This window comes from Staurois parvus, unplaced genomic scaffold (genome assembly GCF_062004578.1).
Source record: "Staurois parvus isolate SC_StPar_1 unplaced genomic scaffold, SC_StPar_1.0 ptg001200l, whole genome shotgun sequence".
Classification (NCBI taxonomy): Eukaryota; Metazoa; Chordata; class Amphibia; order Anura; family Ranidae; genus Staurois; species Staurois parvus.
The window spans coordinates 3,772,218-3,785,125 of NW_028318996.1; the positions used below are offsets into that span (position 1 = coordinate 3,772,218).

General features: G+C 42.4%; 1 protein-coding gene across 1 annotated transcript in view; it reads right to left on the minus strand.

Annotated features, from left to right (window-relative positions):
- Positions 1 to 4,177: 4,177 nt before the first annotated feature.
- Positions 4,178 to 12,908, minus strand: part of BARX2 (BARX homeobox 2) — a 45,938-nt gene continuing 37,207 nt past the window's right edge. The window contains exons 3-4 of the mRNA XM_089660092.1: positions 11,537 to 11,621; positions 4,178 to 8,227 (exon numbers count right to left, since the gene is read on the minus strand). Coding sequence (XP_089516218.1) covers positions 7,934 to 8,227; positions 11,537 to 11,621 — 379 coding nt within the window. The 3' untranslated portion in view covers positions 4,178 to 7,933. The remainder of the gene's footprint in view (positions 8,228 to 11,536; positions 11,622 to 12,908) is intronic.

The window sequence follows — 12,908 nt, forward strand, 5'->3', positions numbered from 1 at the left end:
AACGATCCAGAGTCTGGTCCAGTGCTAAATTGGAGTCCATGGATACGATCTATCTCAAGATGAAGGTCATCAATATCGGGCAAAGCAGACCGCATGAGGGTTTGTGAGCAGCTAGTGAGCTCCTTAACCGACTCAGGGAGACCTCGAATGCGAAAATTGTATCGCCTGGCCCGATTCTCCAAATCATCAATTTTAGAATATGCTTCCTCCAGGCGATCTTGCAAGTCGGTAATCATGTTGGAATTTTGAGAGACACTATGGGCTGTCATATCAACTTTAGCCTCGATACTGTCCAGGCGTTGGCCCAGGGCCTGGAAATCCTGCTTAAGGTCAGCCGCCAACTTTAAGGTAGCTCTATCTAGTTCGCGTTGCAGCAAATCTGCAAACCGAGCTATCAGGGTCGCGTCACCTGAGTATTGTGGCAGGTCTGGAGGAATTGTTGGCGAGGAGGCAGGGCTGTCATCTGCAGGCTCTGGACCGCTATTCTGGCTGGAGAAGATGGCAGCGATCTCGCTACTCAATGGCAAGGAGACAGGGGAGTCATGGCCTAAGGAACAGGCCGAAGCCTGGGACTCTGGTGCTACAGGGCTGGAAGGCGACCGGGGGGGCTGCAGGGGGTCACTCACCCTAGCCGGTGATGCCGGCACAGTCCTCCTCAATCCTGGTGGGGATGAAGTGCCTGATTTTCCCCTCTGGGGAGAGGTGCTGCTGTGGAAGAGGCAGAGGAGGTGACAGAAGCCACGGGCACCATCTTGGGCCTCCCAGTCCCCGCAGGGAGCAGCATCTGGGAGCCTCCGCGGCTCTTCCCTGCCACCTTTCCCGGCATCATGCGGGTGTCCGAGGTCCGGTAAAGGTCCGGGGGGGGGGGCCCGGGAGCTGCTTCACACTATGCCCTTATATGGGCTGTTATCGGCGCCGAAGGTGTGCGGAGCTATCGCCGGGACATCCGATCCCGGTGGCCTCGCATGCGTCCTCTCTGTAAATATTTTATTATATCTTTTCATGTGACAACACTGAAGAAATGACACTTTGCTACAATGTAAAGTAGTGAGTGTACAGTTTGTATAACAGTGTAAGTTTGCTGTCCCCTTAAAATAACTCAACACACAGCCATTAATGTCTAAACCGCTGGCAACAATCGTGAGTACACCCCTAAGTGCAAATGTCCACATTGGGCCCAAGTTTCAATATTTTGTGCTAGCACCATTATTTTCCAGCTCTGCCTTAACCATCTTGAGCATGGAGTTCACCACAGCTTAACAGGTTGCCATTGGAGTCCTCCTCCACTCCTCCATGATGACATCACAGAGCTGGTGGATGTTAGAGACCTTGCGCTCCTCCACCTTTCATTTGAGTATGCCCCACAGATGGTCAATAGGGTTTAGGTCTGGAGACATAGCTGGCCAGTCCATCACCTTTACCCTCAGCTTCTTTAGCAAGGCAGTGGTTGTCTTGGAGGTATGTTTGGGGTCGTTATCACGTTGGGATACTGCCCTTCGGCCCAGTCTCCAAAGGGAGGGCATCATGCTCTGCTTCTGTATGTCACAGTACATGTTGGCATTCATGGTTCCCTCAATGAACTGTAGCTCCCCAGTGCCGGCAGCACTCATGCAGCCCCAGACCATGACACTCCCAGCACCATGCTTGACTGTAGGCAAGACACACTTGTATTTGTACTCCTCACCTGGTTGCCGCCACACACGCTTGACACCATCTGAACCAAATACGTTTATCTTGGTCTTATCAGACCACAGGACATGGTTCCAGTAATCCATGTCCTTAGTCTGCTTGTCTTCAGCAAACTGTGCAGGCTTTCTTGTGCATCATCTTTAGAAGAGGCTTCCTTCTGGGACGACAGCCATGCAGACCAATTTGATGCAGTGTGTGGCATATGATCTGAGCACTGACAGGCTGAACCCCACCCTTTCAACTGCTGCAGCAATGCTGAGAGCACTCATAGGTCTATTCCCAAAGACAACCTCTGGATATGACGCTGAGCACGTGCACTCAACTTCTTGGGTCAACCATGGCGAGGCCTGTTCTGAGTGGAACATGTCCTGTTAAAATGCTGTATGGTCTTGGCCACCGTGCTGCAGCTCAGTTTCAGGGTGTTGGCAATCTTCTTATAGCCTAGGCCATCTTTATGTAGAACAACAATTCTTTTTTTCAGATCCTCAGAGAGTTCTTTGCCATGAGGTGCCATGTTGAACTTCCAGTGACCAGTATGAGAGAGTGAGAGCAATAACACCAAATTTAACATACCTGCTCCCCATTCACACCTGAGACCTTTTAACGCAAACGAGTCACATGACACCGGGGAGGGAATATGGCTAATTGGGCCCAGTATGGACATTTTCACATAGGGTTGTACTCACTTTTGTTGTCAGTGGATCAAACATTAATGGCTGTGTGTTGAGTTATTTTGAGGGGACAGCAAATTTACACTGTTATACAAGCTGTACACTCACTACGTCACATTGTAGCAAAGTGTCATTTCTTCAGTGTTGTCACATGAAAAGGTATATTAAAATATTTACAAAAATGTGAGGGGTGTACTCACTTCTGTGAGATACTGTGTGTGTATATACAGTATATATATATACACACACACACACACACACATTTTGCCTTGCACGCCTATTTTAAACTTAGTGGACTGGTTAATAAGATAAAGGTTCACATATATTGTAAAGCGGAGTCCCACCCAAAAGTGGAAACTCCACTTTTCTGCCTCCTCCCCCCTCCGCTGCCACATTTGGCACCTTTGGTGTTGGGGAGGGGGCCATGGCAAACTGATCAGGAAGTTCAGCCCCCCGCAGCCCATTCACAAAGTGCAGTGCATTTCGCACATGTCAAGATGGCAGCGCCAGCGCCCAACAACCGATTGAAGAATTGGCTTGGGGCGAGGACACTGTTGGATCCCTAGCCAGGTACATGCCCTAATATTAAAAGTATTTTCAGCTGCTGATGTTTACATTTTTTTTTTGCGCATTGGGGGTTGGGTAGCGGTGGGGAACGGAACTCCACTTTAAGATTTCTCTTCTGATGTCTGATTGTCATTGCGTATTGAGAATCCAGCTGCAATTTCCAACCTTTTTGTTTGATATGTATTCAATGTAGTGGGGTCAGATAAGGCTTGGGGTTTACTTTTGGACAGTGCATTACTTGTTGTTTTCTTTGAAACAAATATACCTGCTAATTCCAGGTCTTTCTGAAGCTCTCCACAAGTGGTCCTTGGCTCTTGGACAAACAACTTTTCTGATAATTATTTTCACTTCTCTGTCAGAAATCTTGCAAGGAGCATCTGGTCGGGGCCGGTTTATGGTGAAATCATGTTCTTTCCACTTCATGATTATGGCCCTAACAGTGCTCACTGGAACATTCAGAAGTTTAGAAATCCTTCTGTAACCAATGCCATCAGTATGTTTTTCAACAATAAGGTTGTGGAGGTCTCAAGAGAGCTCTTTGCTTTTACCCATCATGAGATGTTTTTTGTGTGACACCTTGATATTGAGACACCTTTTTATAGGCCATCAGTTGAGATTGAACCAGCTGATATTAATTTGCACTGACAGGGGGCAAGACTGTTTTCTAATTACGGATAGAGTTTATCTGGTGTCTTGGCTTTCCATGCCTTTTTGCACCTCCCTTTCTTCATGTGTTCAATACTTTTTCCCTATGTCATTCCATTTTATTACATATAACTTAATTCTGAACTTATTTGTTTTGGTTTCTTTGTATGTATGGATTGCTTGGGTTGTTTCAGGTCAATAGCACCTTTAGAAATATATTTACTGAGAAAAATAGTGATGTGTTCAATACTTATCTTAAGTTGTATATAATTGTTTTCCTCCCTGTTTCTGCCATCCTTGTCCATAAGTGATATTTCTTGAATTTGTCACAGAGGTAGAACAAAGTTCCAAAATCACATAATTAAATTTATGTTACAACCTGTGAAATAGACAGCTATCAATAATTATGAGTCATAATTCATATAACATGCCTCATACTTGTACCATTGGTAGTTTAGTATGTTTGTAAACACTTTGCAATAACATAAAACTGTATTGTATATATGAGAATGAAACTATATCCTTTGTAGGAAACAAAAAAAAATGTTTACTTCTTCACTGATTTGTTGGTACAGATATTAGACAACAAATACACACACAAAATCTAAATCTTTCGCTTCTAATTTTATTTTAAAAATAGATATTTGATTTTTATTATAAATCTTACTCCAAATGAATTTTTTTTGTCAGAAATGTGGTTCTGAGACTTTGTCCCAGTAACCCCCACGAGAATTATAATGGCAGGACAGTCAGTATCCCTGAGATGTGAGACATCTTCTAACGTAGAATGTTCCACACGTTGGACCAGTTTTCTTACCATATCTTTTCCCTGTCCTTATATATCATACTATCCAGGAGTTGTCACTCTTTTCTGTACTAAACAATCCATCTTTGGCATTTTCATTTACAGTTATTTTCAGTACAGTTTTCAAAACACATTTGCACATTCCATAGGAAACTGAGGAAGACAGAAAATGTGGACATGCACTTTTCAGCTGTACTCCTTTTCCCCAGGACTTAGTGAATGTGCAAGCAAAAATCCATTGTTTTGTTTTCCATGCACCTGATTGATTATTCTTTATAAAGTGAAGCTTCATCACACTCATTAAGCTCTGAGGAAAATGAATGCAACTGTACTTGCAAAGTGCAGAGTCTATCTGCCTTTTGTAAATCAACACCTTTGCGTCTAAAATCCTAAATCTATCTCCAAGTTAGATATGGCCTGAAAACCTTTCTATCTGTATGTGACCCTTTTACCTACCAATTCCTAGTGGAAGCAGTAATTTACTCAGATGTTGTCACTCGCACAAAGCTTGGATCTCTTGCTCTTGGTGTAAAGACTCACCAGAAAATTTGGTTATAAAGAGATTGTAAAGCCTTTTTTGAACACTCTGTTCGAGAAAACTGAAAAGGAGAGCTTAGTATAAATAATTGTATCAAGATGTAGTGTTTGAAAAAAAAAATGTTCCTGTGTATAATTTCTAATGATATATTTACATGCGCCTGCCATGTATTTGCTCTGCTTTGCAGTGCTACACAGTTTGTATTTGTTCTGCTTTGTTGTGTTACACAGGTGTGCTTTGCTGCTTCTGACTTATGAAACTCTATAGGTCAGTTAACTCAATAAAAGAGATATATAGTCAAAGCTCTTTTTTGGCCATACTTCTCTTGTAGGTCAGAAGAGTGCTCATACGTTTGATCTTGTGACCAGAATCAGCTGACAGCGGGCTAAAGCCCACTCATGACTAATGTCACAGAGCTGCTCCAGGCTCTGGAAGAGTCCCGACCATATTGTTGGGATCCACCTAGCTGCCTCCAGCTCCCAGCCCTTGGCTGAGAGTGGAAGCCAGTGCGCGCACCCCCTCTCCTGCCTGGTGCTCTAGTGAGCACTGGAGGGACAGAGCAGAGACACGCCACTTTCTGCTTAGAACTGACCTGGTTATGTGATCACTCAGTTCCTAGGATTGGAGCCAGAAGGGGTCAAATGCAGCATCACACTGATGTTGTAGCATAGTGGTAAATGGTAAATGTTTATTTTTTTACACACCCCACACTTCTTTAATAACTTAGATCCTTCCAAGAAAGGGAATGCTTTTATATATTAAACAAAATAAGGAAACTGTCATGTTATAGCGTATGCATGGTTATGTTTTTTTTTTCACATTTTGGATAGAGTAGAGAAAGACTTAATCCCCTGACAAATAATTTTTTGCTGTCTTTGTACACTGAGGAAGTATCCATTCACTTTCTGTCCCAGAGACACAACAGTCTGCCAAATTCAGGGACATTGCCCCCTTAGAGAGTTTACCCAGGGACAAGTTTCCCCAGAGAAAGATTTCACCTTACCGCTTGTTTTTGGAACAACTCTAAATTTCCTTTCTTGTGGTGGCAATGGTCACCAGTTCAAATCCCTAACAGGGATACAGGGACAGCATTAAAATCTTGATAAAGGGTCTGTTCCCTATTTAACTCATACCTAGAGAATATTCTTTAATAAAAATGTTATTGCTGGAAATATATAAAACATTCTCTTTGGCATGAATGCAGGTTTGTGAAATCCTGAGAACTTCTCACATGTAACATTTGCCCAGCAAAAAAAAAAAAATGAGATATTGCAGAAGGAAAGTCCATTGTCATAGTAAATGAAATATAAATGTACCTGGGATTACACTCCCTTCTACATATGGATATTTTCCAGTGAGTCTTTACCTGTACCTGATCCTCTGTGTAGGCATGTTCAAAACGTTTTAATGTTTTTGAACCCACCATATTACTTGCACAACTCTTTCTCTCCTGCTTTGATGGGGCCCATTTAAAAACATCAAAACCCATATCTCACTATCTTATTTTCAGAGAAATATTAGCTCTAGCGTATCTTCCTTCTGTAAAGTGTTTCACTATATTTCAACAAGGTGGTATTAACAACAAGAGATCTTTTGTGTACAGAGAACAGGTGAGTTTACATAATGCACAAGACGTATACAACATTTACCAGCATGTAAAGTGTAAAAAGCAAGTCTTTTGATTATCTTTATAAACCAGCTTTTTTTTTTTGCTTGATCTTTAACAAAGCCCAAATATCATCTACCCAGCAGACAGCCTGCCTTGCTCTGTGTGTGCAGTGCAGATTTGTCCCACAAAGTAACATTGGTTTTATAAATGCAGGAGCAAAGTTATTGGTTATAGCAACCAAAAAGGTCTCAATTTTCCTTCCCAAACCTGCACTAGGAAAACAGAACAAGGAATCAGTTATGTTTGTACAGGTAACAGCTCCGCTTCTACCTTCATTTTTTCTGATAAACTTCTCCCAGTGATTCTGATCTGTGTGTACAGACAGAGAACATAAACAGCTTTGTAAGGTGATATTGAGGCCATGCTGGAAACACAGAAGGATAATGCAAGTGTTGTTGCATGTAAATAATTTTGTAACAAAACATTGTTAACGTGTGTGCTTATGTACCGTCAAACAGCACCGTAGTCTCTCTTGACAGAGGTGTATGAATGTTGATAGGCTACAACTATGTAAAAATGTAGACTGGCACTTCTTAAACTGCCAAAACATGTTACAGTCTGAATATACAATCAGAAAGCCACTTTTAAATTTACCAACAGCTATATAATGTGAATGTATACCAAAACAATGCATTAAATGTCTATCCAATTGGAGAGGCCCTTCACGATTGTTGGCCAATCTAAATAATAAAAAAGAATCGGGTTGTGATGAGTGTAGCCAACATAAGTGTATGGTTTCTTTCATGTGACCATTTTCTGATTGCTAGGTTTTATCCTTTTTAAGTCAGAACAGCACAAACACACAGGTCTTTTCTCTGTACACAGTACATTAAGTCATTTCTTCCAGAGTTCTTTTGAGTGGTAGCTTGTCAATAAGATATGACCAATCTACTTGAAGGATTTAAATTGCAATATCTCTGAATGAACACATCCACGTGTTATACAACATGTAGCATGCAAGAAAGGCACTTAGAATAAAAGCATTCACCAGTGGATCACACTGGGAAAATCAGCTTCTTTAAGGCTGCCTGGCTTTTTGTTCACCCTTTTCCACTTCAGTTCCTGGCACAAAAATAAAGAACACATGTATATACACTGTCCAATTGTTTTCAAACACAGCAAAAATTCCCAGTCTTGTCTGCGCAGCCCCCGTTAGTCACAGAGATTCTCTGTTCTACTCCCTCCTGCGTAGCAGCTTTAACCTTTTCCTTTCTAGATGGAAGGACGGAGGGAAGATCTCAGTAATGATCCGGGTCTGTTTCTATGATAAGTTCATAGAACACACTTCAGGACTTCTATAGGCTCCCTAAGCCACATCGTACAGTTTATTATTGTGCTGTCCTCTTTTTTTATCTTGAGGATTCCTGTTCATTTGGTAGGATTTCTAGTGATGTACAAGGGAGAGGTGGAGATGGAGTTTCTGAATTTTGGGTCTCTTCCTGTTCATTTTCCTCCACCCTGTCGCCCTGGTCTTCTTCTGCCTCTTGGGCCTGATTCCCATCATCATCCTCTGTCTTCATCTGTGTCTCCTCTGCCAGTCTGTGAAGCCTCTCCTCTGCTTCAATTTCTTCAGAAGTTGGGATGGAATTCTTCTTTGGACGCCCTTTCGGCTTCGTGGGGGCCTCCTGGCCTCCCTTAAGCACCTGACAAAAACAAAGATTCAAGTTATTACATACAAGCAGGAGCAATCCTAAATGCGTTGCAGCAAATAATTGTAGCATCTACCACCATCAGAGAGCTGCCATATTGACTTTGAAAAAAACAAACTGTTTCCCACAGTAAGAGATAAGCAACAACTGATTTTGAAGATAGTTATAAAGAAATCTATTCCCAATTAATCCATTTTGACATTCTGTTATCCATTGTTACCCCTTTATTATTAGTATTGCCATGTGGCTATTTGGCCATTTTTATTGCTTTTAGTATATAACTTGGGGTTTCATATTTCTTGTGTAAATGAAAGAGAATTACCATCATTTTACAAAAAAGTTCAGTGAATATTTTTGCTGCCTGATTGGACTTATATGTAGCTTTGGGCTTTATATGTAGCTGTGTCTCTATCCTCCTGAAAATTATTTTTGATTTTGTGTTAAACTGGAACTAAACTCATCGATGTAACAGTTTCAGTAAACACTGACATACCCAGGACCTGCCAAGAATGTATCTGCCACATTTGCTTGTGTTCTCAACCAAGCTGTCAAACCCTTAAGTGCTTTGTGTCATAACTGATCACATGTGCAGCATCATGACAGCTGAAGATCAAACAGAGGCTAAAATGGCAGCTTCATTGGCTGAAAATGGTAGGAGGGTTTAGTTCCACTTTAATACAAACAGTTTACCAATACTTAGAGATAAAGGAGTTGATTAAAGCGGAGCTCTGTCCAAAAGGGGAAGTTCCACTTTAAGCCTTCGTCCCCTGCTCCCCATTAAGAATTGGCACCTTTGGGGAGGGGGGGGAGCGGGTACCCGAATTTGACAGGTACCCTCTCCCACTTCTGCTGCGATCGCCTAGGCGATCGGAAGCGGAAGTTGTCCTCCCCGCCTCCCTCCCTGTAGTCTTCTGGGACATGTGACAGTTCCCAGAAGACTACAGGGCCATTCACAAAGTGCAGCGCTTCTCGTGCATGTGTGCCTTTGTCCCCCGCTCCCCATTAAGAATTGGCACCTTTGGAGGGGGAGCGGGTACCTGAATTTGACAGGTACCCTCTCCCACTTCTGCTGCGATTGCCTAGGCGATCGGAAGTGGAAGTTGTCCTCCCCCCTCCCTCCCTGTAGTCTTCTGGGACATGTGAAAGTTCCCAGAAGACTACAGGGCCATTCACAAAGTGCAGCGCTTCTCGTGCATGCGCAGTGGGCACCCGGCTGTGAAGCTGCAAGCTGTCACAGCCGGGTGCTCACACTGAAGATGCCGGTGCCAGGAAGAGAAGACGGCCAGTGAAATCAGCGGTGGTGAAGACACCGCTAGACTGAGGGACAGGTAAGTGTATTTTAAAAGTCAGTAGTACAGTTTTTGTAGCTGCTGACTTTTATTCTTTTTTTTTTAGGTGGAACTCCGCTTTAACTAAAACTGGAGAGTGCAAAATCTTGTGCAGCTTTGCATGGAAACCAATCAGCTTCCATTTTATCTGTCAAAGTTTAATTGAACAAGCTGAAGTTAAAAGCTGATCGGCTACAACGCACAGCTGCACCAGATTTTGCATTCTCCAGTTTTAGTAAATCAACCATAGAGTAGAGATAATACTCTGAGCTCTATATTCCTGGATCTTACATTATCTACTACCCTTGTTTCCTGAATTCTGTTGGTGAGTCCACACAATTCTCTGGTCATGCCCTCTTAAGACTAAAATTGGCTTTGTACATTTTCGGTTCAAATCCCAACCACAGCATTACCTGAACGGAGATTGCATGTTCTTCCTGCACCTGCGTGGGTTTCCTCCCACACTCCAAAGACATGCTGATAGATTAATTGGCTTTTGTCTAAATTTGCCCTAATATGTGTATGTATGAATGCAAGTTAGGGACCTTAGATTGTACACTGCTTGAGGGTTAGCGATTGACGTGAATGTAAAATATATACACTATATTGCCAAAAGTATTGGGACACCTGCCTTACATGCACATGAAGTTTAATGGCATCCCAGTCTTCGTCCGTAGGGTTCAGGATTGAGTTGGCCTACCCTTTGCAGCTATAACAGCTTCAACTCCTCTGGGAAGGCTGTCCTCAAGGTTTAGGAGTGTGTCTATGGGATGGTTTGACCATTCTTCCAGAAGCACATTTGTGAGGCCAGGCACTGATGTCGGACAAGAAGGCCTGACTCGCAGTCTCTGCTCTAATTCATCCCAAAGGAGTTCTATCGGATTGAGGTCAGGACTCTGTGCAGGCCAGTCAAGTTCCTCCACCCCAAACTCACTCATCCATGTCTTTATGGACCTTGTTTGTACGCTGGTGCTCAGTCATGTTGGAAAAAGAAGGGACCATCCCCAAACTGTTCCCACAAAGTTGGGAGCATGTATTGTCCAAAATGGCTTGGTATTGTGACGCCTTAAGTGTTCCCTTTACTGGGACTAAGGGGGCAAGCCCAACACCTGAAAAACAACCCCAGTTCATAATCCCCCCTCCACCAAACTTTACACTTAGCACAATGCAGTCAGGCAAGTACCGTTCTTCTGGCAACCTCCAAACCCAGACATGTCCATTGGATTGCCAGACAAAGAAGCGTAATTTGTCACTGAAGAGAACAATTTCTCTCCACTGCTCTAGAGTCCAGTGGCGGCGTGCTTTACACCACTGCATTCAACACTTTGCATTGCACTTGGTGATATAAGGCTTGGATGCAGCTGCTCGGCCATGCAAAACCCATTCCATGAAGCTCTCTACACACTGTTGTTGTGCTAATCTGAAGACCACACAAAGTTTGGAGGTCTTTAGCTATTTACAGTTTGTGACTTCTGTGCACTGTGCGCTTCAGCATTTTTCATGGCTTACCACTTCATGGCTGCGTTGCTGTTGTTCCCAGTTGCTTCCACTTTGTTATAATACCACTAACATTTGACCATGGAATATTTAGTAGCAAGGAAATTTGATGGATGGACTTATTGCAAAGATGGCAACCTATCACGGTACCACACTTGAATTCACTGAGCTCCTGAGAGCGACCCATTCTTTCACAAATGTGTGTAGAAGCAGTCTGCATGTCTAGGTGCTTGATTTTATACACCTGTGGCTATGGAGATGATTGGAACACTTGAATCCAATGATTTGGAAGGGTACCCCGATACTTTTGGCAATATACTGCAACTCAAACACCATGATATTCTCCTGCATTAGCAATAGTCATCTTTACTTGCTTAATGAGGATCCTGCTGGTGAAACTATTTAGCCTATGGTTTATTGCTGTTTATGTAAATGTACAGGAAATGGGCTCAATTAAAAGACAAAGAAGTCAACTTACAATTTTCTTCCATTTCATCCTGCGGTTCTGATACCACGTCTTGACCTGCAGCTGTGTCAGACCCAGAGACTGAGCCAAGTCTAGCCTGAAAAATGCATATGAAAATCTGTAAGTAATAAACTCAGGCTGGATAGTTATGCACAGCTGATTGGTTAGTTCTTACAAGAAAGTAAACAACAGAACTGTTTATGCTTTGTGACTATTTCCAAATCTGAATAAATAGGTAGCAACTATACTGTGGAGCTAAAACACTACAAACAATTCAGATATAAAAATATGATTGAATATACATGAATGAACTACAAGGTTTTATTTGGGGAGCAGCATGATTTCTGTATGATACCGCGTCTAGTCAGAAGGGGGAAGGAGCATTCATTTGGGAGATTAGAAGCAGATATATTCAAGGGGACATCATGCTTTGGAAAATATCTCTGATGACCTTATAAATGTCACCCAAAACCATTAAATGTCTCTCTGCATGATAAAAATTCACACATTTCTTGGTTAGCTACGAGACTAAAGTTTCTTTCGTCTGTTATGCTGTTAAAATCTGGCTGGACTACAAGCGGCGGACCTGGCTCTCCGTTACCCACAGACTTTTCACTGAGCCTCTTAATGGTTTCAGCTGACATTTTAATGTCTATGAGATGAATGTCTCAGTCCAGAGCTATTTCTTTCTGTTTGCCTAAACGCTTGTGATCTTCAGCATCTGGATAATAGGCGAAGCGATTGATCTCACCCATACTTGTGCCAACTCAGATGCCAAGACCATATAGAGGATTTGCCCATTGTGTCTGCTGACAGTGCTGTGCAGCTGGGTTAGCATTTAAGCCTGAAACAGCTGGACCCGCCATGCCGACACAGCATTTGGGACAGAGCAGAGAAATTGCATTTTTAAAAAGCCCTTCTGAATAAAAAGGAATAGGATCATTTATTGTCTATAGAACCTCCTGTATATTTATGTGTGCCTACTGCCGGAGCATAAAAACTGATAGAAATCTTCTGTTATAAATCCATTGATAGCTCCTCAGATCACTGAGGTTTGTGAATTTACATGTCTGATTGTAGTTGAAGAGTTGCAGAATGGCATATTTTGTTTTGTGGTTCTGTGTTTTCTTTTACCCACAAAAAAGGTGGACAGGTCATTGAAAGCCTAGTAAATACACCAAAGCAATACCACAAAAGGACATATTAAAATGGCACATAAATCGATAATTTCCACAGAATAAAGGATATTTTTATTTTCTTCAATCAGAGAATAAATATTACACTTACTCTCCTGTGACTTTGTTCATTAAGGCACTTTTTGCTGTTTCCATGGTTTGTAGATGAGAAACTGTTACTTGCGTATTTTAGTCTGCCTAATTAAAGT